At 35.8% G+C, this 27,514-nt stretch overlaps 1 protein-coding gene across 2 annotated transcripts; it reads left to right on the forward strand.

Annotated features, from left to right (window-relative positions):
* The first annotated feature begins 1,232 nt into the window (after positions 1-1,232).
* GTF3C3 (general transcription factor IIIC subunit 3) lies at positions 1,233-27,514 on the forward strand. 2 transcript variants are annotated; one of them, XM_010979738.3, is made up of 18 exons: positions 1,233-1,409; positions 2,240-2,351; positions 4,792-4,982; positions 5,497-5,620; positions 6,962-7,153; positions 7,666-7,831; positions 11,262-11,409; positions 11,936-12,008; positions 12,835-12,938; positions 13,902-14,073; positions 16,172-16,374; positions 16,704-16,805; positions 17,443-17,578; positions 19,446-19,683; positions 20,263-20,453; positions 22,255-22,379; positions 24,496-24,648; positions 26,127-27,514. In XM_010979738.3, the coding sequence occupies exons 1-18, from the start codon at positions 1,308-1,310 to the stop codon at positions 26,247-26,249; spliced, it is 2,655 nt and encodes an 884-aa protein (XP_010978040.2). In that variant the 5' UTR covers positions 1,233-1,307; the 3' UTR covers positions 26,250-27,514. The 2 variants fall into 2 exon arrangements, with proteins under 2 accessions (XP_010978040.2, XP_064341203.1); XM_064485133.1 differs by lacking the exons at positions 17,443-17,578; positions 20,263-20,453; positions 22,255-22,379; positions 24,496-24,648; positions 26,127-27,514 and having other exon boundaries at positions 19,446-19,627.

Here is a 27,514-nt window from a genome sequence, read left to right on the forward strand (position 1 = left end):
ATGATCTGCCATCAAACCGTTGCTTTTTCTCATCTGGATAATCATATAAAGCACCAATGGCCAACCCAAGTGATATGCTCCCTGTAACTTGTCCCTAACCTCAGCTTCATATGGAACTGCATACCCCATACCCCTACTCCTTTGCCCATTTCCAAGGCATTCAGTTCCATCCAATTTAATTCATAAATGTGTTTTCAGCACAGATTACTAGGCTACAAAAGAGAGTTCACAAGGATGCATCTGGTAGAGCTGTTCTCTAGATGTTGACAGCTAGTGTCTCTAGAAGAGGATAGCAGAGAGATAGTTACAATACAAGGTAAAATATAAACCACAGGAGTGTGTAGAAGGTGAAGAACAGTTCCACTGAGGAAAGGCCAGTATATCATATTAACTCCAAACATGGGATTTGGAGTCAGATAGACTAGGGTTCAAATCCTGGCTCTACTATTTATTAGATATGGGACGCTTGCATTAGGAATAACAAGATAAAATAACAAAATAAATACAATCCATTTTTAAGGATTATTTTGAGATAATTATGTAATATGCAAAGACAGTACATGACCTGGATAGTAAATGGGCAACAGTATATGCTAATCATGGCAAACATTTGATTCTCTCTAAAAAAGTCTGACTGTTACAAAAAGAAAAAAACTTCGATGGGAGTTAGAGGTGGAACATGAAGTCTAGATAAACTTATTTACAGACTGAGAAGGAGCCTGTGGAAGGGGAGAGTCAGAATTTGTGGAAGACGGGAACACTGATGGTGCCATTGATTGGTGGAGATGAGATTGTGCATAAATTGGGGGAGGACTTCAGCTTTCCGTGGCAGGGCAGAACTGCAAAGTGGAACATTCCCATGGCAGAGCAAACATTGAAAAAAGAAATGGATTGAGAGAGAGTTTTAAAGGAGAATTGAGGGAAATGATGTAGATGACGAGAATTTCCTTTAAGCAATTTTTTTTTCAATTCCTTAATAAACTTAAGCTAGAGGGCTGAGCCCAGCAGCAAACGATGGCTCCGGGCGCTAGGAGTGCGCGCGGAGAGGATTCCGCCCCCTGCCCGCCCCGTCCACGCCCCTGTCCACGCCCCTGCCCCCGCCCCTTCCACGCTCATCCCTCCAGGAAGGAGGCGGGGCCCGACGCTCCAGCGGAACCCGAGCGCGGCGGCTGCAGCGCAGGCCGGGCCGGTTTCCCGGGCGGACGCTGGGTCCTTGTTTAGAGCGCCCCGGCGAGGGGTAGAGTCTGGGAGGCGGTGCTCTTCCGTTTGTCCCCGTTCCTGAAACTGCGTATCAGAACCCCGCAGACATGTCGGGGTTCAGCCCAGAGCTCATCGACTATCTGGAAGGGAAGATCTCTTTTGAGGAGTTCGAAAGGCGGAGAGAAGAGAGAAAAACGCGTGAGAAGAAAGTGAGGAGATGCTAGGCCAGGATGCTCCCCACTGTCTTTTCACTCCATTCGCTTTGATGGGGCGGGCCGAGTACTTCCAGCGGTCTCTTCCCCTTCTTAGGGAAACTTCCGTTCTCACCTCATCCTTGTGCTAAGCTCCTCTTTAAAACATTTCCCCCACCAGAAAGCTTTTGTCTCGATGATAACCACTTCTCTTTATATTGCCAAATAGTACATTTTTTGACTTGAGGGTAACTTATCGCTAGTAGGTTAAATGAGGGGCGTGGGAAGTAGAGTTTGGAGTCAGTGTCTGACTGTAGTCCTAGCTTTGGTACTTTTTGTGACTTTGGGGGAGCAGCTCACGTCTCTTCTTTAGGCCTCAGTTTCTGTTTCTGGACGGAGCGATTTGAGCTCCCGTTTTTGAGGAATTTACTAATGGTGTGATGTGATCTTCCACAGAAAAAGGTGAACTTTCTTGTCTGTCCGAGGGAAAAGAAAAACAATTACAGATTTTGAAATTAGCTGGTGGGTTCTTTCCTAAATCATACAACTAATAGTGCCCCATCTCTTTTTACTTAAAAAAAAAAAAAAGGATAACATGTGTAGATGAGTGAAATTGTCAAGATTCAAAAAAAATTTTTTTTTTTACTATTGACTGATTCAGATTGAAGGATGAGACCTAAGTACTCTGAAATGCTTTGAGAATATTCAAATTTAGATTTCACATACTACTTATGTGTTCAGAGCTCAAGTTTTATAGGAATAGAAAATGAGGCCGATGTTCTGTTCTCAACTGGAGAGAGCTAAATGTGCATTCGTTTTTGGACTCATTAATTAATTTTCAATCACAGAATCTTCAGGAAAAAGGAAAGGCATCAGCTGAAGAAAATCCAAATGACTCTGAAGTCCCATCATCATCAGGAATTGACTCTACTAAATCTCAGGACAAAGATGTCCAGGAAGGTATGTTAGGATCACTTGCTACCTGCATTAAATGTTAAGGATGCCTAATAATTTAGTGAAAACATTATTTTTTTTTTATTGCAGTGGTATTCTGTTGTTGATTGCCTGTTTTATTAGGAGCATAGTGCTTGACTAGGTGCTTAGTAAATATTTGTTCAATTATTGAATATGATGATGGTTACTTTAGTGGGTTATTTTCGTGGAGAAGTGTTTCAAATTGACATCAGTATTTGTTTGAGAGCCTTTTAGAATCATTTTTTCTTAAATTGACCCTCTCAGTTGGTTACTAATTCTTCGAAACTATACTCCCCCAAATTGTAATGACTTATCCTTCTCTACAGAGTGGCTTCCAAACCACTTGCATTTTTTAATTGTGAGAGATGAGATAGAAATGTCAGAGTAGATGGCCAGTTGGCTGTCCACATGGGACCTCACACACAGCATAGGTATCTTGGTATGCTACCTCATTCCAGGATCCAGTCATCGGCTCTATATGACCACGTATTAAATTTGATTAGTGCACCCAGACTAATTAAACTCATGAGAGCCTAAGTGATGAACTGTTATGCAAGTTTATTAATTTCTAGTGATCAATATACTTTTCTAGTGATCAGAATACTGATAATAGTTCATGGAATCCATTTACACATGTCAAGTAACCTGGGATGCTAAACTATCAATTAGAATTCAGTTTAGGGTGTGAGGTCTGATTGAGAACTAAATTAAACTTCCTAGTCCCAGACGGCAGAAATAGAGGCTGGTCTTTTCCCCCTTTAAACAAATAAGCCTTTACACAGAAAACACACTAGTAGGGTGGAAAGAAAACAAACAAGCTTTATTCCTGCCTCCTTGGAGCAAGTAGGGAAGAAAGGGCAAAGAGGAAAGAAATTGGGGTTACAGTTTCTTACTTTGCCAGGCAAGTAGGGTAGACAAGGCGGGTGAAGTTGTTCTAAAACCTAGGCTTCCTTATCTGCTCAGGGAAGGAGTTGCTCTTCTATAGTCAAGTCTTTGAGGTGCAACTGTAGTAACAGGCACCATGGGGTGCCTGCCAATTCTCTTACCTAAAACTGACCCTAAGAGGTGGCCATTAGGCCCTCCATAAAAGGAGGGTTAGTTAAATCCAATTCCAGCTCACCATGAGCAGTCAGGCATCCAAGGACTAGATGGCCTCAGCTCAGATAACCCCATCAGTTCTTTTAAGATATGAAGCTCCCGATTTCCCAGGAAGGATTGTCCCAGAACTTTACCAAGATTTCTGGTGAGTGTGAACATGTATTCAGTGCAGAAGGGGTCAGTTTTGAAGAGGCTTTGGCAAAGTCTGCTGATTGGAATATAAGGCCACTGGAGTCATTGTCTTTTTCCTCCTGTACACTGATGAATTCCACTGCTAAATTCTTATTCTTGAGCACCTTTCCTACATACTAGACAAATAGGGACTTCTTTTAATTTCATTTTCAGTTCATTGTTGCTGATATAAAAACTCCAATTAATTTTTGTATATTGACTTTGTATCTAGGAACCTTGTTAAATTCACAAATTCTGATAGTTTTTGTACATAGAGTCTTTTGGCTCTTCTACGTATATAATCATATCATCTGTGAATAATGACAATTTTATTTCTTCCTTATCATCTCTATGCCTTTTATTTCTCTTCCCTTATTATGTTAACTAAGACCACCAGTAAAATATTGAAATGAGTGGTGGTAATAGGCGTACTTGTCTCATTCCTAGTGACTTTGAATAACTAATCATTGGCTGTGTTTGTGGGAAACTTTTTGTAGGCTCTCTATCAAATTAAAGGTATTCCCTTCCATTTCTAGTTGGCTAAATATTTTTATTAGGAATAGGTGTTGGATTTTATCAAATGCTTCTCTGTATCTATCAAGATGATCACATGACTTTTCTCCTTTTTTTTCTGTTACTGTAATAAATTTTACTGATTGATAGTGTTTTATACATTTCTTTTCATGTTTATTTTGGGTGTTTAGAATTCTTGAAGATGATCATTTTGATGATTTCATAATAATAATTACTTATTTGTTGCTCAGAATGTGTGGTGCTTTTTTTCATTCTTTTCTTCCATAAATATATTGACTATCTTACTTAACCAGCATCTCTGGGGTTTGAGGTATTTCACAAGTAATAAGCTTAAGAGTTTTTGTTGTAGCTTTTCTAAAATATGTTACATGTCTCTCCTTTAACAGAAATTGACTAACCTTTTTTGATCATTCAGGATAATCATTATGAAAAATTATTTTACTGTAGTGATATCCTCTTCTTTGGTTTGCTTTTGGGAATGTTCATTTGTCTGTTTTTTACTTTCAAGTATGGTATTGCTGGGGTAGAAATTTATATTCTAGAAAATACTATTTGTTTTTTCTTTCGACTGCTGAATGTGCTAAAGCTTTTTTTTTTTCAACCTCAATGTCTCTTTCTTTAGGAGAGACGTCAGATGGAGTCAGTAAGTCAGTTCACAAGGTCTTTGCTTCCATGCTTGGAGAGAATGAAGACGATGAGGAGGAAGAAGAAGAAGAGGAAGAGGAAGAGGAGGAAACACCTGAGCAACCCACTGCAGGCGACGTGTTTGTACTGGAGATGGTTCTCAATCGTGAGACCAAGAAAATGATGAAAGTAAATTCTTCTTATTTTGTTGTTTATAAACAGAATGTAAAAATGTGACATAGAAATAGAAAAAGAATCTTTAAATTATACATATATCCTGAAATAATTCAAACAATAAGAAAGGAAATTCTACGAGACAACTGTTATTACTGGTTTCTTATGTTTCATTTTGAAGATTGTTTAAATGTAAAACCTTAATTATTGTGTGTGTCAAAATGTATGATGGTTTTGCTATTATAAGTTCCGATTGTAACTTGACACTGTTTTAACCAAGTTCATTCTGAGTAAATAAATTTGAAAGAGTGAGAATCTTCAGTAGATTGCATTATAAATCTCCTGGCATATAAATCCATCTTGCAGCATCCAGATCTAATTTGTTCTAATTAGTAATTTAGTAATTCCTGACCAGTTTAATTTTTGCTTTCTTTAATAAATATTGTGCTGTGCTTTGAACTTTCTACCGTAGAAAAGGTTTTTGGTTTGTTTTTATTTTACTCTAAATGTCAATTTTTGTTCTGTACAGGAGAAAAGGCCTCGGAGTAAACTTCCCAGAGCTCTGAGAGGTCTCATGGGTGAAGCCAACATCCGCTTCGCGCGAGGAGAACGTGAAGAGGCGATACTGATGTGCATGGAAATCATAAGACAAGGTGTTTTCCATGGGGATTACTGACAGTAGCAGTTTAGTGGTCTGACTTAAAACAAATGGAGGGGCACCTCACTGTGCTATTTGGAAAATACATTCAGAATCTTGGAGGTGATTGTGATAACAGTGATTTGCCACTTTTCACACTGAGTAGGAGTCATTACCAAGAAAATGAAAATAACAGAGTATGAGTCAGTGAAATATCATTAATATTTATTGAACTCATAAAGGCTTCTTTTTTGTTTTTATTTGTTTGTTTTTTAATGTTTCATTTTAGGGGTTTTAGGCTTTTGTAGTATTAGTCTTTTTAAAATGTGGCAAACACATTATGTTAAAACCATTTGAAAGTATTCTTTTTCTTCCATTTTTGAAATCAGACAGTGTTAGATTATTATAATCTACTTTTTGGTAAAAGATACAATTTATACTTGTTGTCTTTCCATTAAACTGCAATCTTGGTCATATCGAAGGATAGCTTCAGAACTGACTTTTTGACTAATCACTTACATTATTTTGCGTTCCTGATGTGTTGGCAAGGGATTCCCTGCATAATGGTTTGGGTAGTTGTACTACAGTGAACTTTAAATTTTTCTTTTCACTATTTTGGCATTTCCTTTCATTTAGACTAAGGTCCTTTTAGAAATCTTGTTATAAATTTCCTGGATTATGCATAAGAACAATTTGAAGACACTGCTTTTTCTTTTTCACCCCATCAGAAATTGAATTAACAGACTTTTTCCTTCAGGGTATTTTGTTTTGTTCTACTTTTCAGTATTATCTGTTTTTTTATTTCAGTTTATAATTAAACAAATTGTTAATTACTTTTGATTTTAATCCCTTGTAATCTTAGAACCTCATTTCAGAAACATTATTTCAGAAATGTGAATTAAATGCTCACTTTGCTAATCTTCGGTTTAGGTGCACTTGGTATCCTCTGTCCATTCATTCCATACTCCCTGGGGTGGGAGCTTGGTCATGAAGATTTATCCCCACTGGTGTATCTGGTGCTCAGTGGGATGAACTTGCTGAGTTAGTGAGCCATGTTTAGCCTTAGCAAAGGGAGATTTTCATGAGGAGGGCTTGGTAGAGAGTAGGGGTTTTCATGAAATTACACTTTGCTTAGAGAAAAGAATGCTTTTAAAAATGCCAAAAATATATGAAAATATACTAAAGCAAGTATAATCTACTGTGTATTCTAAATTCCATTAAGTGGTTTGTATAATTTTGCTAAATTTACTTAGAAAGAAGTATGAGAGAAAGGATCCATAGTTTGAACCATGGAATTGACATCAGCTTAAGCCTCTTCCCTCAACCAGTGGAATTTGTTTCTTTATATTTGTTATAGCTCCTTTGGCTTATGAGCCATTCTCTACTCTTGCTATGATATATGAGGACCAAGGTGACATGGAGAAATCACTGCAGTTTGAGTTGATTGCTGCACATTTAAATCCCAGTGACACTGAAGAATGGGTTAGATTGGCAGAAATGTCCCTGGAACAAGACAATATTAAGCAGGCTATATTTTGCTATACAAAAGGTAATTAAAATGTTTTTCTCATTTTGTTTGATAAGATGTTATATAATAGGTTTTTTGATGATTGTACTTGCTATTCTGGGGTGATGTTTATTGAAATATATTTACTCCTTATATTCTGTTATACCAGAAGTAAGTGTTTGGGGTCCCTCTATTTTCATGTTTATCAGCAACTTTATTTAATTGTGAGCTAATACAGCAAAAAGTTGGTAGAACAGGACCTTCAGTTTCCCACTGAGATCAGGGTTGGTTCTAAGCTGTTCCTTGAGGGTTAATGTTAACACTACAGTGACCAAATGAAGGTTAATACTGAGATTCGGGTTCTATTTGGTCTTGGGTCTGTCCTAGCTTACAGTTCCTGTGAAGGTAGATTTATTCCATAATAACCCACTTGGTTGCACTGGAGAATTGGTTTAGAGTGTTTAATAGATTTTCTGAAAAATGGGTCACACCCAGATACCATGAACCCCTTTTTATGATAAATGTATAATTTATATTCCTTTTTTTCTTTTTAGCACTTAAATATGAACCTACTAATGTCCGTTATTTGTGGGAACGATCAAGCCTTTATGAGCAGATGGGAGATCACAAGATGGCAATGGATGGTTATAGGCGTATTTTAAACTTTTTGTCTCCATCTGATGGAGAACGATTTATGCAGTTGGCTAGAGATATGGCAAAGTAAGTTTGAAGTGAAATAACATATAGAAATATTCTTATTAATCATCTTAGAAATCAAAGCATATATTTGAAGTAGAATATACGTTTCATTGAAGTTCGAGGAAGTGTTTTACTTCCTTTGTTTTATTTTGTGCTTAAATATAGAGGGTTTTTTTCCCCCAGTACTTTTCTGTTTCCAAGTCAGCTGTGTGACTGTTTTAAAAATTTTGAATATACAGTTACCTTTCACATGCTCGGAAGTTTAAAAATGGAGCATGTTCTGAAAGGATGACTAGGTTCCCAGGTTTCTGTAACTTAGTTGAAGTTATGTCCACTTGCAGTAAATTATTTACTGCAAATATACTAATGAAACGTTTGTGATCGGAGATCTTCTGTAATCATTTTATCTTTAGCCTATGCTAGAGTAACATTTTAAGATGAAAATTTTTCTTTAGAGTTGGCACATGCTACCGGCTATGGTATATATTTTATTCTAAAATATTATGCCCAACTGCATTCTCTTCTCTGATATGCTGTACAGTGAAACAAAGCAGGGTACATTTTGGCTATGAAATTCCTTGTGGTATCTTTCTCTTCTGGGATATCTCTTATTACAGTATTTCAGCCTAAGATTAACCATCTTGATCTGGATATCTTAGGTTAACCCTATTCCATGGCCATTGTCATGAAGATGCTTAGCTGTGAAACCACCCATCATATTCCCAAGGATGGGTTATGTAGGAATACTGGAAGCATTTATAGGAAATTTGTTGAGGTGCAGCAACCCTAAATTGATCCTTGTTGTATATGATGAGCATTGAGGATCTTCCCAGGTATCTTGCTTTTAGTCACATCTCTCACTGTCATGCTGGTTAGCCCACAGGCTTCTACTTTATGAACTGTTAGATGGCCTGTGATAGTACATTTGTTTTCTACTTGCATTATTTATAATCTTGTTGGGAAAGGGTGGTGATGAACAGTTCTGCCACTGCTGCAGAAGTCTTTCCTGCATTGAATTCTGTTACAGTAACTTCTGATTGATTAAACCTTCTCTCATTCCCTACTTTTGCTCTAGAAATAGTTATTGAATGTAAGTTATGCGCTAAACACTGTACAGGGCACCAGGAGATTCAGTATTGAATGAGTTTTTAAATTCTCTGCCCTTGTGGAGCTTTCATTCTAGATGGGAGAGACAGGCAATAAGCAAATAAACAACTAAGTATGTAGTATATTAGATGTTGATAAGTGATATTAAGAAAAATGAAGCAGGGGAGGGAGGTGAGTTGAGGATTAGGAGTGTGTTACTTTAAATTGGGCGTTTAGAGAAGGACTTAACTCTTTGTGTTATGGTCATACTGACCTGGATGTGAACGGAAGGAGATATGGGAGTAGATATTAGGGAAGAGTATCGTAGGCAAAGGAAATGGCAAGTGCAAAGGTAAAAAGTGTCCGGGGAACAGCATGGATGCTGAGGTTTAAGGGGAGGATAGCAGGGGGCAATGTTAGAAAGGGATCAGGAAAAGATTCCTTGGTCCTTGTGGGTCATTGTAAAGGCTCTGGCATTTAATCTGAATGAGTTTGGAAGCCATTGGAAGAGTGATTTGATCTTACTTAAATTTTAGATGCATCAATTCTGGCTGCTCTTTTGAGAATAGATTAAGTAATGGTAAGGACAGAAGCTGGGAGAACAGGCAGGAAATTATTGCAGTAATCTATGGAAGGGGTGAGGTAGCTTGGACCAGGGGAGAAACAGCAGGAGGTGGTGAGAAATAATCAGATTCGGGATGTATTTTGAAGGCTGAGCTCTCAGAATTTTCTGATGTGTTGGATATAAGTGTGTGTGTGTGTGTGTGTGTGTGTGTGTGAGAGAGAGAGAGAGAGAGAGATGGGGAAGGGGGGTGGGCCCATGAAGGAGTAGAAACAGAGAAGGGAAGAGTTCTGAGAACTAAACCCTGAGGAACTACAGTGTTTAGAAGTCAGGAAGATGAGGAGGAAACAGCGGGGAGACTGTAAGGAAATGGACAGTGAAGTAGGAGGAAACTAAGAGAAAACGGTAGTCTAGAATTTTACTAAAGAAAGCACGTCAAGGAGGAGGGATGGGCATCTGTGTGAAATACTGCAGATAGGTCACAAAATGAGGACCAAGTATTAACACTGGAGAAGCGGGTAGAGGGTGGAGTCCTGGGGGATAGGCAGCTCTTTGGAGAAATTTTTTAGGGGAGCAGAAGAATGGGGAGGTAATTGGAATGGATTGTAGGAGTAAGAGGTGATTTTTAAGTTGGAGAAGATTATAGTATATTTATATTCAGGTGGGAATGATCCACAACCAGAGGAGATACTGAAGATTCATAAGAGAAGGGACAGTTGCTTGATCAGTAACCTTGAATAGATTGGAGGGAGTGGGATCTAGTTGAGGACTGGCCTTACGATAAAAGGAGAAGGCGGAAGATATGGCCATGGGTATGGGTAAGTAGATAGATATGTTGGGATATATGTGGGATGTCTGATTTGATTCTCTTTGTAAAATAAGAAACGAGGTTATCAGCTGAGAGTGAGGACGGGAGAGTGCTGGAGGTTTGGAGAGGAGAAGATGTGAAATAGTTGTCTAGGTCCTTGAGACCTTGCTGCCCCACAGACCGGAAGCATGTGCATCACCTGAGAGCCTGTCACAAGTGTAGAATCTCAACTCTGCCCAAGCGCTACTGGATCAGAATATGCCTTTTTATAAGATTCACATTGATTTGTATGCACATTCAAGTTGGAGAAGTACTGGGCTAGGTAACTGTAGTTAAGATTGGTGATCAGCACCATGGGCTCACTTGAGGGTAATGGTCATTAATTTAGAGTGAGTTTCATCAGCATGGTCAGCTGGGCAGGTGGAGGTAAAGGCATACTTGGATTACCCAAGGTTGGAGTTTCATCAGATGATTTTGATAGAGGGAGAGAGGGGCAGGAGAACTGAGATGCACAAGACAGTAATTGTATTGTTGGTTTTTGTTTTTTGTGTTTTTTTTAGATTCCACATATGAGCAATCTCATATGGTATTTTTCTTTCTCTTTCTGGCTTACTTCACTTAGAATGACATTCTCCAGACAAGACAGTAATTGTAATGTTGGGTCATGGAGAAGGAGGAAAGAGAGGACAGGAAGGGTGCAGGGAAAGTGAAAACGTGGTAGGATCAATGCTTAGTGGATCCCACTGAAGCAGAAGAGTTGTTGGTATTGGCTTACAGAGGGAGTGAGCTGTAATGGTGTGAGGTAGCCTTGGGAGAGGGATGACATGGCACGTTTTCCTCTGGATTAGCTCTGATTATGATTTTTAAAGTTTTTCCTCCTCTCAAACGTTAAGAAAATGAAAATCATAGTTAATCGTTAGAGAGTCTAAGTAAGAAAATGAATTTTGTGATTAACTTAAGTAAACACTCGTCCATTTTGTCATTTATTTTTTTAGGAGTTACTATGAAGCCAATGATGTTACTTCAGCCGTTAATATAATTGAAGAAGCGTTCTCAAAGCACCAGGGCCTAGTCTCTATGGAAGATGTTAACATAGCAGCTGAACTGTACATTTCTAACAAACAATATGACAAAGCTTTGGAGGTAGGAACACTTGCATGTTTCTCTGTTAGGTTTTGAGCATGTTTCTGTGTTGTAGAAATTCTTTGACAATTCCTTATTTTAGTTGTATATATTACATTACTTATATTCTAAATTGTATATTTAAGGACTATATGAAAACAGATTTAGATTCTCTAGTAATCCCATATGAAATAAAAAATGTAGTTACCATATGAGAAAAGCTGTTGCCATCATCACAGGTGGTAGATCTGTCCTTCAAGGTCGCAGGACTCAGCAACCAGTCTACTTGCTATGATTCATTTCTTAATCTTTTGGGAAAATTAGATTGGTTTGATACAGAGAAATTGTATATCTTCAGCTAAGCATTAGTTAATGTGATATAAAAACATTAATATGTCATAGTGGCTCCTTATTTTAAAGAGACAAGATGTTGCTCATTTATATGTTGTAAGGATTATTTGAATTAACTGTTCAAATCTTTGCATTGTGAAGAGGTTTTTCATACATACCTATTGTATTATTTCCTCCCCCCACCCTATTCTTTTAGGTAATTACAGATTTTTCTGGAATTGTGCTGGAAAAAAAAACTACAGAAGAAGGCACTTCAAAAGAGAATAAAGGTTGTAGTTTCCTCTGCACAGGAGAGTGCATAATCATCGCTTTTTCATAATGTGGCATCTTGAAATTGATAGTTAATTTTCTCATGACAAGTTATCCCAAGAAGCATTTTTTTCCTAAGAGAGATTTCATGTCTTTTTCTTGTGAATATTCACTCACAGATAATCTTTAAAAAATTTTTTTTCAGTCCATTTTATTTTCCAGTGCATCCATTTGAACTTGGCATTTGTAACTGACCCACGGTTTCTTTAGTGCTGTATGAAAGAAGAATGAATTACTGAGCAGCTTATCAAAAAATTTAGAACTATAGCATTTTACTTTTCAAAAAGGGCTTAAAATGCTCTCTACTAGTTTATTTCAAACTTAAGCATTGAAAAACTAAAATTCTACTTCAAACTTAAGCATTTACATAAAAATACTACCTCAGACTTAAGCACACTATTACTTTATCCCTTTCTCAGCCCCTTGTAGTGAAGACTAAAAAGAGGCTTTGGAACTCAAGAAGAAAAAAGAGAAAGTTCGTGTATCCTCATTTGTCATTTTTGTCCTTTTAGTTCTTTGCAGTTTTGATAGGTGTGGGAGTTTATGTTGGTTTGGGATAAGTGGATAAGGTAGTAGGAAAAGAATAGGAAGGACAATTGCTATCGAAGCGCAAGCTGAAGGGAGTGTAAGAACCTAGGGCTAGAGCTGGCCACGGTTAGAATTGACAGTAGAATCACTTGCTTTGAGTGAAATAAGTGAAATCTTACATAGAAGAGACAGTGTGCTTCATTTGCCCCACCTTTTAAGATTACATATGGAAACTTTTTGTCTGTGTCTAATGCACAGCTGGTGAGAATGTTACCTGCACTATACCTGATGGTGTGCCAATAGACATCACGGTGAAGCTGATGGTCTGCCTAGTACATCTCAACATCCTCGAACCACTTAATGTAAGTAACATTAAGATCTGTACTGGAGATACTTCAGACCAAATCCACAGTGTTTTCTTGAGATGACAAGAAATTATAAGTTGACCCTAGATTTTACATTTCTTCATAACCAGGACATCACAATAAGTCAAATTATTTTTGTGTGAATGTGTTATAAAAGCTAAAACTGTTTGGAACTGGGCTTGTAATAGTTTGCTTTTCTTTTAAAATGAGAATAATCCAGAGATCAGAATTTGAGATTGGGCCTTTTAGACAATTGACAATTTCTGACAGCTATTCTCTTTTGTTGACTTTGGGCTAAGTATTTCATTGAATAAAAAAATGTGTTCGGCATTGACTTTGCAGACCTTAGGATAAAATATTGACCAAAATACACAAATCCCTGTCCTCATGGATCTTTTGGTCTAACGGGACTAGGTAGATAATAAATAAAATAAGTATGTAAAGTACAGGATGTTAGTTGGTGATAAGTGCTCTGGAGAAAAACCGAGATGACTAGAGAATATAGGGTGTGGGAGGAGTTGCCACTTTAAGTAGAGTGGTCAGGAAAAGCCTCCCCCAAGAAATGACATTTGAATAATGAAGGTTGTGAGGAAGCGAGCCCGGCAGGTACCTGAGGGAACAGCTTTCCAGAGACACCAGCCGGCACAGAGGCCCTGAGGCATGGGTGTGTTAGACTTGTCAGAGGAAGAGCACAGGGGTCAGCTTGTCCTAGCTCCGGCAATGCCTGCCTTATAACCGGCCTTCAGAAGTCATGTGCTGAATGAGTGAATGATGGCAGTATGAGTTTCTTTTAATAGTGATACAGAAATGAATTAAAAATGATTATTTAAAGCTGTTTTTATTAAGCCTTGCTCCTTTAAGGCTTGCCTCAGATAACTCGTATGTAAGTTGAAAGAAATGTAAGTAGATGTGTGTCCTTGTAATGAATGTTTGACTTCAGGCTGTTATTTTGGGGTCCAGCCTCTCTTGACAACGCTCGTGGAGCAGAATCCTGAAGACATGGGAGACCTGTATCTAGATGTTGCTGAAGCTTTCCTGGATGTTGGTGAATATAACTCTGCGCTTCCCCTCCTTAGCGCACTCGTCTGCTCTGAAAGATACAACCTTGCAGTGGTTTGGCTTCGACACGCAGGTAATCCTTTTTTGTGGGAAGAAGTTTTAATCACATAAGCAGGCAAAAACTTGCTTCCTTAAGATGGTAATAATTATTATAAAATATTAATGTCTTAGTGAAAGTATTTCTGATTTCAGAGTAGTTTTTTGAAAGTCAGTATTTTAAACTGTCTTGGTTCACCACTAAGTGATTTTCCCTCACTAATGCTTTGGAAGAATGATTCACATAATGGTACCAGAGTGAAGTAGAAGGACTAATGTGTTCCAGTTTAAAAATACCATAATTACCTGTCTTTTACCTGTCTCTTAACCATGGGCTCTGGTTCCTGGTAATAGACTGTCAGACTTAGGGTGCAATCTAATTTTTGAAGAGTTTTTATGGGTTTATATTTAATGTTATTTTGAGAAAAAAGTTAATGTATTTTCAGTTTTCTTTGAGCTGAAAATATGTTTAAGATTGGGTTTTATCTGTCATTTTATTTCATTGCATCTAAATCCACAGTAATATGAAATAAATCATTTAGTGTAGAAGCAGCAGCTTAAGAAAAACTAAATCTCTTACAGAAATGTATGAAAGCCAAAAATCATATGATAGGATTTTCTATTGACTCAACATAAGAGATGCATTGAAATTTGAATAATCTTTGTTTAAAATATTGGATGGTGGCAGAAAGTTCTAATAGTTGAACTATTACACAGTGACAGAAAGTTCTCTATAACTAGAGGAGCATTAATTGACATTTTGGGATATTTTGGGACATATCACAGATACGAAATGTCAAAGAGAACACTTAATGATTAAGGTAACACTTTACTGTTAGGATGAGTAAACATGAATTCAAATGTAATGCCATCGTAAGAAGTCGCACTATTTGTAGTATTTGAATTTTAAAGACACAAACAAGGAGTTGGAGTTTTTGTTGCCTTCCATAAAGCTGTGGTGTGAAAGTGCTCCTGTTACTAATAGTAGATATTATATAAATCCTCTTTAATTATGAGCGTGATGCTGATGAAGGCTTCTTCCATTTTGAGCCTGTGTAGCTTGAGATGAGTGGAAGGTAAAACCTCAGAATCATCTTCTGATTACCAAAGTTAACCTAAAGATGATGGTCAGGAGATATTTGAGAAATTTGAGATTTGAGAAGACAGTTGGAGGTAAAATACCGTCTTAGGAGATCATGGCAGTGAAAAAGGAAAGAGGTGAAAGGGTGTAGGCTAGCGCTGGGGTCTTAGGGTGGAAAGAGAAATCTTGCAGGAATTCATCTTCAAGTTCAGATGATAAGACTTAATGGCTGATTGGCATAAAGTGTGAGGAATAGGGCCCAGTAGCCTCGCTTCTGAAAACTTATCTTTAGGAAAGAGTTGAGTGAGGTGAGAGGAGGTAGTCTGTATTGGAGATCATGAAACTTAGGAGCCTTACAGTTAACAAAAGTGAGCAAAGTGGACAAGTACGAGGCCTGGGGTCGGGTGAGCACTGGAGAGCCCCGTCTAAAGGGTGCTGCTGTTTCTCAGCATGGCTGTGCACCATGTGGAAATGGGGGACCCACTGTTGCCAAATCCAGATTTTTCAAAAGAATTCAATAGCTGAATTTCATAAAAATCCTAATTCTTTAATATATAGACAGTTTATTGTTTTTAACAGAACTGTGGCCTAACAAAGCAAAGGTGTGGGTTAAATTGGTCTACCAGTTTGTGAACTCTGGCTTATATACATAAAGGTGTTTAATGCAGTGTTATTTGTTTGAATAAAAATTTGGAAATAAGCTAAATGTCAAATAGTATGGTTAAGTAAATAATTTAATTGAGTATTGTAACCATACAAAATGCCAGTGAAGACATGGGAAAATGTTGAAAGTATAATCCTAAATGAATAAGACAGAACCCCAACTTTTATATATGTACTGATTACATCCTTGTAGCAATTTGAATTAAGATTGAGTAATCAGTAGTTAGAGATTAGAAGGGATAATTGTTTTAAGATACTGGAAATATGCATACATTCTTTTTTGTTATAGTTTTTAAAATTGCTGTAATATTTCTTTTAAAACGGAGAAATAATTTTGGCCAGCTCACACATCTGTAGTTCGTATTAATGCTTTGTTTTAACGTCCTCTCAGAGTGCTTAAAGGCCTTAGGCTACATGGAGCGTGCCGCGGAAAGCTACGGCAAGGTGGTTGACCTGGCCCCTCTTCATTTGGATGCAAGGATTTCGCTTTCCACCCTCCAGCAGCAGCTGGGCCGCCCTGAGAGAGCTCTGGAAGCCCTGGAACCAATGTATGATCCAGATACTTTAGCACAAGACGCAAACGCAGCACAGCAGGTAGGCTGGGTGACACAGAAGGACGTTTTTCTCTTCTGTATTTTAGAACTTCCTCTTCAGTTAAGGATGGCTCTACAGCTTATATCCAATTTTTATTTTAGTCTATTAAATTCAGTGTTTTTGAAAAATGATTTTGAATCTTAAGTTAGAGGAACTCATTAGACATTGTAATTCATTGTTCCTAAAACACTGGATTTTAATTATTGTGAGAGAGCATAAAGCAAATGTTCTTAAGGTTTGGTTTCTAGGATGGAACTTTTCTATGCAGACAAAACAATTTACAACAGAGTAATCTTGTCATGCTCATTATCATGTGCCTCTTTACTTAGGAACTGAAGTTGCTGCTTCATCGTTCTACTCTGTTGTTTTCACAAGGCAAGATGTATGGTTATGTGGATACCTTACTTACCATGTTAGCCATGCTTTTGAAGGTGGGTAATGATCTTTCTTTTTATTAGCCTTGTTGACTTTTTAAATGTTTAGAATTTGGTTTAAACATAGATTATAGCTATTTTGTAACTCTCTTTTACTCTGTTAAAGTCAAACTTTTAAAGTGAATGTCAGATAAAGACAAAACACTTAGAAATTAACAGTATATAATTGAAAGTTCTACATGAAACTGTATAATGGACTATAAGATGATAAAATAAAATCTTTGCTGGTACATATTTAGAAAAGTGAGAACCGTTGTATCAATTATTGGCCTGGTGGACACTACTATGTGCCAAAATTGTTCACTTTGCAAACATGTTTTCCAGGTATGACATCCTTTCTGAGTCTGGCTTTTTTTGCAGGGAGGTGGTTGTGTGTGTGAGTGTGTGTGTATGTGTTATAAATTTAATGTGAATTGCCTTCCTTCTTCTTATTAAGGTAAGTAATGTGACCCAAATTCCTTTGGTAAGAGAAAAATAAGTATATTTATTCTCTTTTAGGTGTTTATCTGCACAATGATTTGGTCTTCTTTTTTCTTTACTAAAGCAGCTTTCAGGCGCACTGGTGGTACTTGTGTCCCATAGATTTTCTTTAAGAAAGTATGTACTGAATCTCAGATTATCATCTTTAATTCAGGTAGCAATGAATAGAGCCCAAGTCTGTTTGATATCCAGTTCCAAATCTGGAGAGAGGCATCTCTACCTTATTAAAGTGTCGAGAGACAAAATATCAGACAGCAGTGACCAGGAGACAGCAAATTGTGATGCAAAAGGTAATTAATTTCTTCCATGTCATTTCATATGCTTTAGTGCATAGAACTTGACTAAGTTGAAAAAAGACATGAAGTAACACCTGACAGTGATCTAGTTGAAAATACACTCTTTTTAAATAAAATGGTATTTTCTAAATCCCTCAAGTAAAATAAATGCATTTGGTATTTCTAAAAATGAAAGAAAGAAAAGCTGTATGTAATTACTTTAGTTTTAAAAAATTAAACAGCGGTCATCTGCTTAGATCTTTCTGTGAAAAAAACTAAAACTTTAAATTTTGACATTTTAAGAAGAAAATATACCCTACTTTAAGAAATTTGTGAAGATTAGATGACAGTACAGATTGCTTTATTTGTCTGGTCACTTCAATTACACATATTCCATTCTCTGTTAAATTCATTTTTGACAAATGTAGGAATAGTTGTGGAAACTCTGAAAATAAGTTGCTTTGACTCTATCTCAAGTCACATGACTTTAAAAGCCATCTATTTTTAGCTGGAAAAGGATCAAGTATGTTTGGGTAATACTCAGAGAACTTTGGAAAAGACCTAGGCTATAAACTGGAGAAATCAGTCTGGCAGAAAATTATTTCATTGTTAATTAATTCCACAGATAATAATTAAATCACTGTTACAGGCACGGCCGTGTGCAATGGACAGGGTTTTAGAATCCAGAAGAGCTGAAATCTCTGTAAGCACAATGTAAGGACATAAGATAAGCCAAATGTTGTGGGGGAAGAGAATCAGAGGAAAGTCATGGGGTCTCAGCTGCTTAGAGCCTTACCGTCTCTCCAGTTCACTGATTCTGAGCTTTATCCCAATGGCTTCTGCCTGCAAATATGTATTTGTACTATGTTTCCTTAGGTTGTATTTTTTTCTTCATCTGATGCTGCCTGTTTTCTCTTTCAGTATTTCCTCATTTCAGGTCCATTGTAGGTTTTTCTTAGGCTCGTAAGGTTTTGTTTCGTTTGTTAGTTTCATTATGGTGGGGATCACATTACACTGGTGCATCATAACATAATCCAGGCCTCTTTATGTCACATGCATCTCAGTACTCTGATTGTTTCACTTAACATTCTCTCATGTTTTGTTCTGTTTGTAGCTCTTATAGTTAAAGAATGTGTGCTATTTCTTTGGATAGCAGTTCCATAATTTATTTAGTCATTGTTATTTTTTGATTATATAGTTGGTCCCAATAATATTCTTTTATAAATAATACTGTAGTGAGCATGTTCATGTCTATAGATTTATTCATATTTTTGACTAGTTGTTTAGGATAGATTCCCAGAAAGAGAGTAACTGGGTTGAAGACAGTAAAAAAAAAAAATTCTGGCTTTTGATATTTCTCAAGGGCTATAAAAAGGAGGTTTCTTACAAACAAATAAGGAAGAGAAGATTGTTAAAGCAAGAGAGAAATTCTGAGGCAGAGAGAGGAAAACTGCGTTTATAAGAAGATCAAGAACAATCTGAATCTCAAAGCATGAATTTGAAGTCCTTTGCTGAACAAACATTTGAATGCCTTGGATCTGACCTCAGTCATGGAAAGCATGCTCATCCTGCCCTGGAGGAGCGTGTACTCCTAGCTAACACTGAGAAACATGAGTGAAGTAGCTGGCCTTTATAGAGAAGAGATCAGAAGTGAGAATTACCTGGGACTGCAGATTGTTAGGCAGATAGAGCAGAAGGTGGTGACTTTGAGGGGTGTAAACAAGCAGCTACCTTCTTCTCTTCGTTGCCAGAAGGATGTTGGCAAGAATTTAATCCTGTCAGGACTATAGTTTTTAAATTTACCTTCATGTGAATTTTTCTTTCTTATACTGCTGTTTCTGGAAATGAACTGTCTAATTGGTTTTCATTGGTCTCATTTTAGCAATATTTGCTGTACTCACGAGTGTCTTGACAAAAGATGACTGGTGGAACCTTCTGTTGAAGGCCATATACTCCTTATGTGACCTATCCCGATTTCAAGAGGCTGAGTTACTTGTCGATTCTTCATTGGAATATTATTCATTTTATGATGACAGGCAAAAACGCAAAGAGCTAGAATACTTTGGTCTCTCTGCTGCAATTCTGGACAAAAATTTCAGAAAGGCATACAACTATATCAGGTGATTTTCCAATAACTTATTTTGATTAGATTCTTTGATAAAGCATGTATATTTATTTTGACTTAGTCTCCCATTCTCAAGAATCAGTAAACTGTTTATTTTAACTCTCCTGTTGCTTACTGATTAATTCAGGTCATTGGTGGTTCTCAGAGGCGATATATGAGAGCATGTTTTCTCATGTACTTAACCTATGTGCCTCAGTCTCCCCATTTATTATGATAAAACCGACATCATCATACCACCATCTTAAAGGATTGTTGTTAGGGTAAAGTGAGTTATTATGTATAATGCCTTTTAACAATGTCTGGTACACATTATTATTGTTATTCAGTGTTCATTGTACTGCAGCTGTATTGGGCAGGGAGAAAAAAGGTGAAACTTAAACCACTTGATTCTGTTTTTTTGGTTTAAAATTTTTGTTGAAAAGCAGAAACAAGATGTAGAAATACATCTCTACCCTTGTTGAGGCATGGTGCATTTCAATGTTGGTAGGACAGCACTGAAGGGTTTCAATCTTAAAAGTCAGGAAGATTTATTTTTTCATTATTTTTTACCCTCACTCTCTTTCTACAATTTTAGGATAATGGTAATGGAACATGTCAATAAACCCCAGCTCTGGAACATTTTCAATCAAGTTACCATGCACTCCCAAGATGTACGGCATCATCGCTTTTGTCTCCGTTTAATGCTGAAAAACCCAGATAATCATGCCCTGTGCGTCTTAAATGGACACAATGCATTTGTATCTGGTAGTTTTAAGCATGCCCTTGGTAAGTGTCCTGGCACATGACTTTGTCTGCCTCCCTCTGCCTCAATTTCATTGTCTCTAAAATGGAGATAATAATTGGACCTACCTTGTAGAAATTTGTGAAAATTAAATGAGGTAATATAAAATACTTAAAATAATGCCTGGCAAATATAATAAGTTGCTGTGTTTGCAATAATGGTAATAATAATAATAAATAATAATATTTATTTTTCTTATGATGCTTTGGTTTCAAAAGGCTAAAATAAGTCTTATAATTCACTTTAAAGGTCAGTAATTCTCCCTGCTAAGACTTGTTTGTTTTTAAAATAATTTCATTAATTACGGATACTATGCTACCTGATTTTAATTTGCTGTAGTAACAAAAAGGGACTTAAAATTTGCTGATAGTTCATTCCTTTAGGAGATAAGTCTTTATATCAAGATTTATTTGCATAGTTCTTACTAAGTCTAATTAAATGTAGGGAAAATTCATTGATCATTTATAGGAAATTTCTGTAATATCAGAAGCAAACAAGTACGAAAATACCTAACCAAATGTTTAAACTTAAAATGAGGCACGGATCTCCTACTGCTTAAGAGCTAGTATTGCTAAATTCACTTCTGGATATACTGTGATTTACCTGTTTAATACTAAAACTATTTATGGTTTTTTTTTTTTTTTGTGTATGGCTGCTGTTTTTATAATTGTTCAGCCAGTAATCTTGAACATCAGGTGTTGAAACTTTCCTTCACTGTGTATGCTTCTTGAATTGTTAGCTTATATTAAGAAAATATAAAATATAAATATATATATTTTATATATATATTTATATTAAGAAAATATAAAATATATATATTTTATATATATATTTATATTAAGAAAATATAAAATATATATATTTTATATATATATTTATATTAAGAAAATATAAAATATAAATTTTATATTTTATATTATATTTATATTAATTTTATATTTATATTTTATATTAATTTTATATTTTATATTTATTTTATTTTCCTATATTTAGAAACTTTTATACAAGGCAAAAATAAATGGCAATCTACCATCTGTGCTACTAAAGAGATTTTGCAGTGCTGTGCCTTCTGGAATAGAAGTTTTTTTTTTTTTTTTTTTTTTAAGATACAGATCACTCCTTTATAAGAAATATTTGCTTAAACTCCCCTATCTCATATGGTTAGGCTTTTGACATGAGATAATTATGTACATAGAATACATGGAATTCACAAAACCCTGAACTCTTATTTTATTATTAGATACATTTAGCTCTTCTCAGGAAAAACAAAGTAGTTGCTAGAATTCAGAAAATAACACCCAAAAACTGAAAAACAAAATAAAACTATATTTTTTTACCTCCATGATCTGTCACAGTTGAATTTATATGATAGGTCAATTAATTTTACAAAAGAATTTACCAGAAGACACATTTCCCCATTGGTTTTTAAATAGATTTAAGATCATAAGATAGGTATATGATCACAATTGATACATTGTTTTTTTTTTTGGAAGTATTACTCTACGTGGAAATGTCTGTGTCTAAAAGAAAGTTACTTTTAGTTACTTGTATTTAATCTCATGGTCAAGATACTTTCACAGGTAAATCTTTCTAATTTTGTTATTTGTTATACATTATTATAAATTCAAATGAATGTGCATCTGGTGGGTATTTTAGAATGTACACCTTGCATATGTTAAAATAACAGTAATATTTGTTTAGCTTGAAAATATATTTGAGTAAGTGTTGAAGAAATAAGGGACGATGTTATTGTTACACCATCTGACATCACTGCTTATTTTTCAGGACAGTATGTGCAAGCCTTTCGCACTCATCCCCATGAACCTCTCTATAGCCTCTGTATAGGCCTAACCTTTATTCATATGGCATCTCAGAAGTATGTATTAAAGAGACATGCTCTTATTGTGCAGGTAATTCACTTGGATTTCTCATTACTTGATTTTATGTTCCTTAAAAATACTTAATGGTTTTGTTATCCTGCTTCAAAAGTAATACCTGCTTAGTACATGTGTTGGGAGTGTCCAACACCTACCCTGTGTTCAGCACTCATGGATCAACATCCAGTGGGGCTCGTGGCTCAGACTTGCACAGCATGTAGAAAGGGTAAACAGCCAGATCATAAGAGGGGAAGACACAGGCAGACCCTTGAATCCTGTGCAGGCTTCCTTATACTGTGGAGCCTTCTAGGTCCTGAAGATTTTTAAACTAGTTTTTAAAAATGCATTATGTTATACATATAGTAATGTATGAATGTGCCTGTGTGCCTGTGTGACTTACATCATCACAGAAAACTGTTCTTTTAAAGTTTTCTTAGTTCATGTAGGTGGGAGTTTGTTGTACTAATCTCTATTTTTGTGTGTGTTAAACATTTTCCACTAAAAACTGTTTCTAAAAAGCAAGTTTTATTGTAAATAGCATGATTCTTGGATTGTTTTAATTTCTTATGAGTCTATTCATGCTGCAGGACTGTAATTAGTTTTCTTTTGCACAGCTTAAAAAAAAACTAGTTTCATATGTTTTACTGTCTTCCTACCTTTATATCATACCACAGGAGTAAAACCATGTCTCCTTACTTCTACCTTTATTTAGTATTATTTAGGCATTATATACTTGGGCCTTTTAATGATTAATGTGATAAAAATGTTTGAATTGTAACATTAACATGTTATTGTAACAGAAACATGTAACATGTTTTTTTTTTTTGTCATTTTTTGGGTAATTTTTTATATTTGATGATTCATAGTACCTAAGAATAAAACAGCTGCGCACATTACCTAGTACTTTATTCACTAAATATTTGAATAGTCTTTTCAGTCGTGAAGGAGATTACCCTCCTGAATTTGTTAAAAATTTCATAAGATGCTGCAGGTAACTCCTATTATTGTATCAGAAGACCTACAAGTTCCTTTGGGTTGTGGCAATACTCTTTCTTTCTCAGATTTTTATCTTTAAATGTTTCATTTTTAAATATGAAGATTTGATATTTCTCTGAGATTAATAGTTTGTCTGATGTTACTTAACAGAATTATGTTTTTCAGTGGAGTAGAGGTCATATTCATGTACACAAATGAGTTTTTTTATTATGCAGAAAGTATGATTTGTTTATTGAACATAATTATCTTTATTCCTAAAATGCATTAATTCTGAGGAATTTCTTAATTTTTATTAATTTTATTTATGAAGCAAAATTTATGGCCATTTATTACATAGCAGATCACCCAGGGAATAACTGCATTTTATTTTCTATACACACAAATTAATTGAGGTACTCTTAATTCTTAGGTAATATATTTATTTAATTACTTACATAAAATACTTGCACTTTGCAATTTGTAGCTTTCTATGCATGATAGAAGTTGAAACTGCATTAAGGGCGAAGTGAATACAGGAAGAGGCAAAGAAGCAAATTGCTTTTTGGACTGTGTGACATATAGGGAGCCTGAATCATCACAGCTATGCTCTGAAGTAATCAGCTTCTCCATAAAGCCTTTGAGTCAGAAGCTTTCAGGGGGACAAAAGATCAAGTGTTTCTAGGTTGAGGGACTGTTAAGGTTCTGAGAGGTATATGAAAGGTAGCATTTACCCAGAAAGGTTAGATTTTACTCAAGTGAATTTGCTCCTGAGGATGAAACTTTCTAAATTATCATTATAAGGGCTTGGATTTTATATTTTGCTCAAGCTTTCAGACATGCATCTCAAACCAGAAAGGTTACTTGGCCCCTAATGCCTCAAAAGCCAACTTGAAACCATAAAAATATATATCCTATGTGCTTACAGATTATGGACCTTAACAGCTAGTTGCAACAGTTGGCTTTATTTTCTGTGAATTCCTTTGTCCTCAGTGTAAAAACATCTCTTCACACCTTTGGAAGAGATCTTGACTACACAATGTAGGACACTACATTACAGACATATGTTCTTTTAGGTTGGGGGTATGTCTTTTTAAAAACATTTTTATTTCTACCACTTGGCAGAGACTTATCAAATGAGTGAATATTGAATTATTTATCTTGCTCTTTTTGGCAGGGCTTTTCCTTTCTTAATCGATACCTCAGTCTACGTGGGCCTTGCCAGGAATCATTCTATAATTTGGGCCGTGGCCTTCACCAGCTGGGGTTGATTCATCTTGCAATTCACTATTATCAGAAGGCCCTGGAGCTCCCTCCACTTGTGGCAGAGGTATTGTATGATTTACTTTAAAAAGTGAGGAGTCACTTCATTTCATCTATAGATAAGTGCCGTTAGCTCCGTGTTGTGGTCCAGATAGTGAGATTAATTATAGCTTATATATTAAAATGTACTTTTCCCTTATTGAATGCAGTTAACGTAATTACGTTTGGCAACAAGTAGTTCCTTGACATCCTGACCGTGTAACCTGATCAGCAACCATGTGGACATGTATAACTTGTGGTTATGACCATTTCAGGTTCCTAAGATAGTCCCTGTGGTTTACAGGTGTGAGCTGCTAGACAGGAAATCTGAGTATTGAGAAAATAGCCATTATTCATTTTCAAGTTAAAGTGTAACAAACATTTCTTCATAAAGATGAGAAACCAGTAATTTAATGTAGTTTTGTTTAAGCTAATGTAATATAGTTGAAGTGTTGCCAATGCTATGATAATCTGTTTAAAGTCTAATTTTTACTTTAATTTCTGAAAGAAAGTATATATTATTTTTTTGAGTTGCACTCATAATTACCACATTCTCTCACAACTGTTTTCTGTTATTCTTGTTCAATAAGCAAATGCATACACGTTTTATAGTTAAGCTGATGAAATATATACACTTTTGTGTTCTTTATTTCATAAATACCTTTATGTATTGCTCCTTAAGTTTTACAGGTATCATTTTTCATTCTTACAGATGTTCTTTTCAGTTGTCCAAAATTTTGTATGGGGAAAATTAGAAACATAGATCTAATCTACTCCATTGAGTTCATTGCCTTGTTATTTAAGTAGGTAAAAAGGTAATACCATTCATAAAGTAAGCATTATAATCAATTTGGTGTTTGCCTTCCTAGACCTATTCTTACATATGCCTTTCTATTATATAGTACAGGTATTTTTTGCTGATCTGGTCATTTGTTATGATTTTTCTTTTTTTTTTTTTTAAACATTCAGAAGTCTTACATTTTCTGTGAACTCATATCAGTCTTTCTTTTTTTCTTTTTTAAATGGGGTACTAGGGATTGAACCTAGGGCCTCGTGCATGCTAAGCACATGCTCTTACCACTGAGCTATACTCCCCACCCCCAACTTTTCTCTTTATAGTTTCTATTTTGCTATTATACTTAGAAGGACCTTTCCTACTCAAGATTATATTATTATTCAACTACGTATTGTTTTTTCTTTTACGGTTTCATTTTTTTACTCCTAAATCCTAATTCATCTGGAGTTTATTCTGCCATGGCTTGTGGGTGAGACTTTTCAACTTACTGATTAGACATTTTGAAATAGTTGATGATACAGTTACTATAGTGATGAACTGACTCAACACTGTCTGATAAAAATTTAGATCCAAGGTATATGCCTAGTTTCATAATTTTTTTTAGTATAATGAAAATTGTTAATAAATTTTGAACACTTATGAAACTGTGTATTTGCTGTAAAATTGTCCTGGTTGTCAGTTTGAAATATAACTCATGTATTTTCCCCCAGGGTATAGAAGCTGACCAGTTAGACTTACGAAGAGATATTGCCTACAACTTGTCTCTCATCTATCAGAGCAGCGGGAATGTTGGGATGGCTCAAAAGCTTTTATATACTTACTGTTCTATATAAAGCCCTCTGCTGGGAAAGGAGCCTTGGGCAGCTGTGTGCATGGACCAGTATTTTCTGTCTCAGGACTTACTATTAATCCAAAATGGAAATGATAATTTCAGAATTACCCATTTCATTTTTAATATGTGATAATGATCTTTTGGTAGATAAACAAAACTATAATTTCTACAAGAATTTTTACATTGTTCTGTCATTTTCCTTTACCATTTTTTGGTAAGTTGTCCCTCAAACTGAAGTGGATGATATTAGCCATTGAGCCAGCATGAAGTTGAATACACTAATTTTTTCTCACATCGTTTATTCATCTGGGTATTTAATACTATATATCAGACACCTGCTATGTTCCAGGTACTGTGATAGATGTTTGGAATACAGTAGTAAGATAGAAGTTACCTCCCAGTGCAATTCTTCAGATACAGACCTGGAGCATATATTTATTTGAAAGAAATGTTGATACATTTCTATGTACACCATTGTTGTCAGTCATCCATTTCTTAGTGCCCTGTCACCTGGGCAGTTTTTCACATACAAAGAAAAGAAGGTTGCTTAGTAAAGGAAAGACAGATTGGGACTCTTTCTGATGTCAACACAATTATATAACTTAATTACCTCCTTTAAAATTATTTTAAGTGGTTATGTGGTGGGGAGACAGGTAATTGAGTTAATCTTTTACTTTTTACCTACATGTATCTTAGCTATAGACTGAGACCTGAGACGCTGGGCTTAATTCCAAACACCCTGCTCTGAGGCAAATGAAAAAAAATGCACCATCAGTGTTTGGCTTTCTGACAAAAAAATAGAGAAGAGCACTCTGTGCAGTAACATGCCCTGACTGGAAGACTGGGGAATTGTATGTGTGGAGGGAAGTGTTGCCGACAGAGTGAAAAAGGATAAAAACCCTTTACTTACGTCAGATATTATGTATTCTTGAATATAAGGTAACAGTACGTGTTAGATACACTGTTGGTTTAATAAGAGCTTTTTAGAGTTTCTTTTTAACAAATGCTATAATAAATGTGCATGTAGATTATAAGACCCAGTCCAACCGTGGGAGGAAAACAAATATGAGACTTTGGATCAAAGAAGTACAGTGGGGCTTTGTAGGAATTCTGACCACTATTTACACTTAATCCATAACTTTGTAGTTGAGAAGCAGAATGTGTTCGTAGTAAGTAAGTAAATGTATCATGTACTCTGTATGTATGTGTGTGTATATATGTGCTTATATAGAATTTAAATAAATTTTATTTTTATAATTAAATCAA

The sequence above is a fragment of the Camelus dromedarius genome, chromosome 4 (genome assembly GCF_036321535.1).
Source record: "Camelus dromedarius isolate mCamDro1 chromosome 4, mCamDro1.pat, whole genome shotgun sequence".
NCBI classification, from domain to species: Eukaryota; Metazoa; Chordata; class Mammalia; order Artiodactyla; family Camelidae; genus Camelus; species Camelus dromedarius.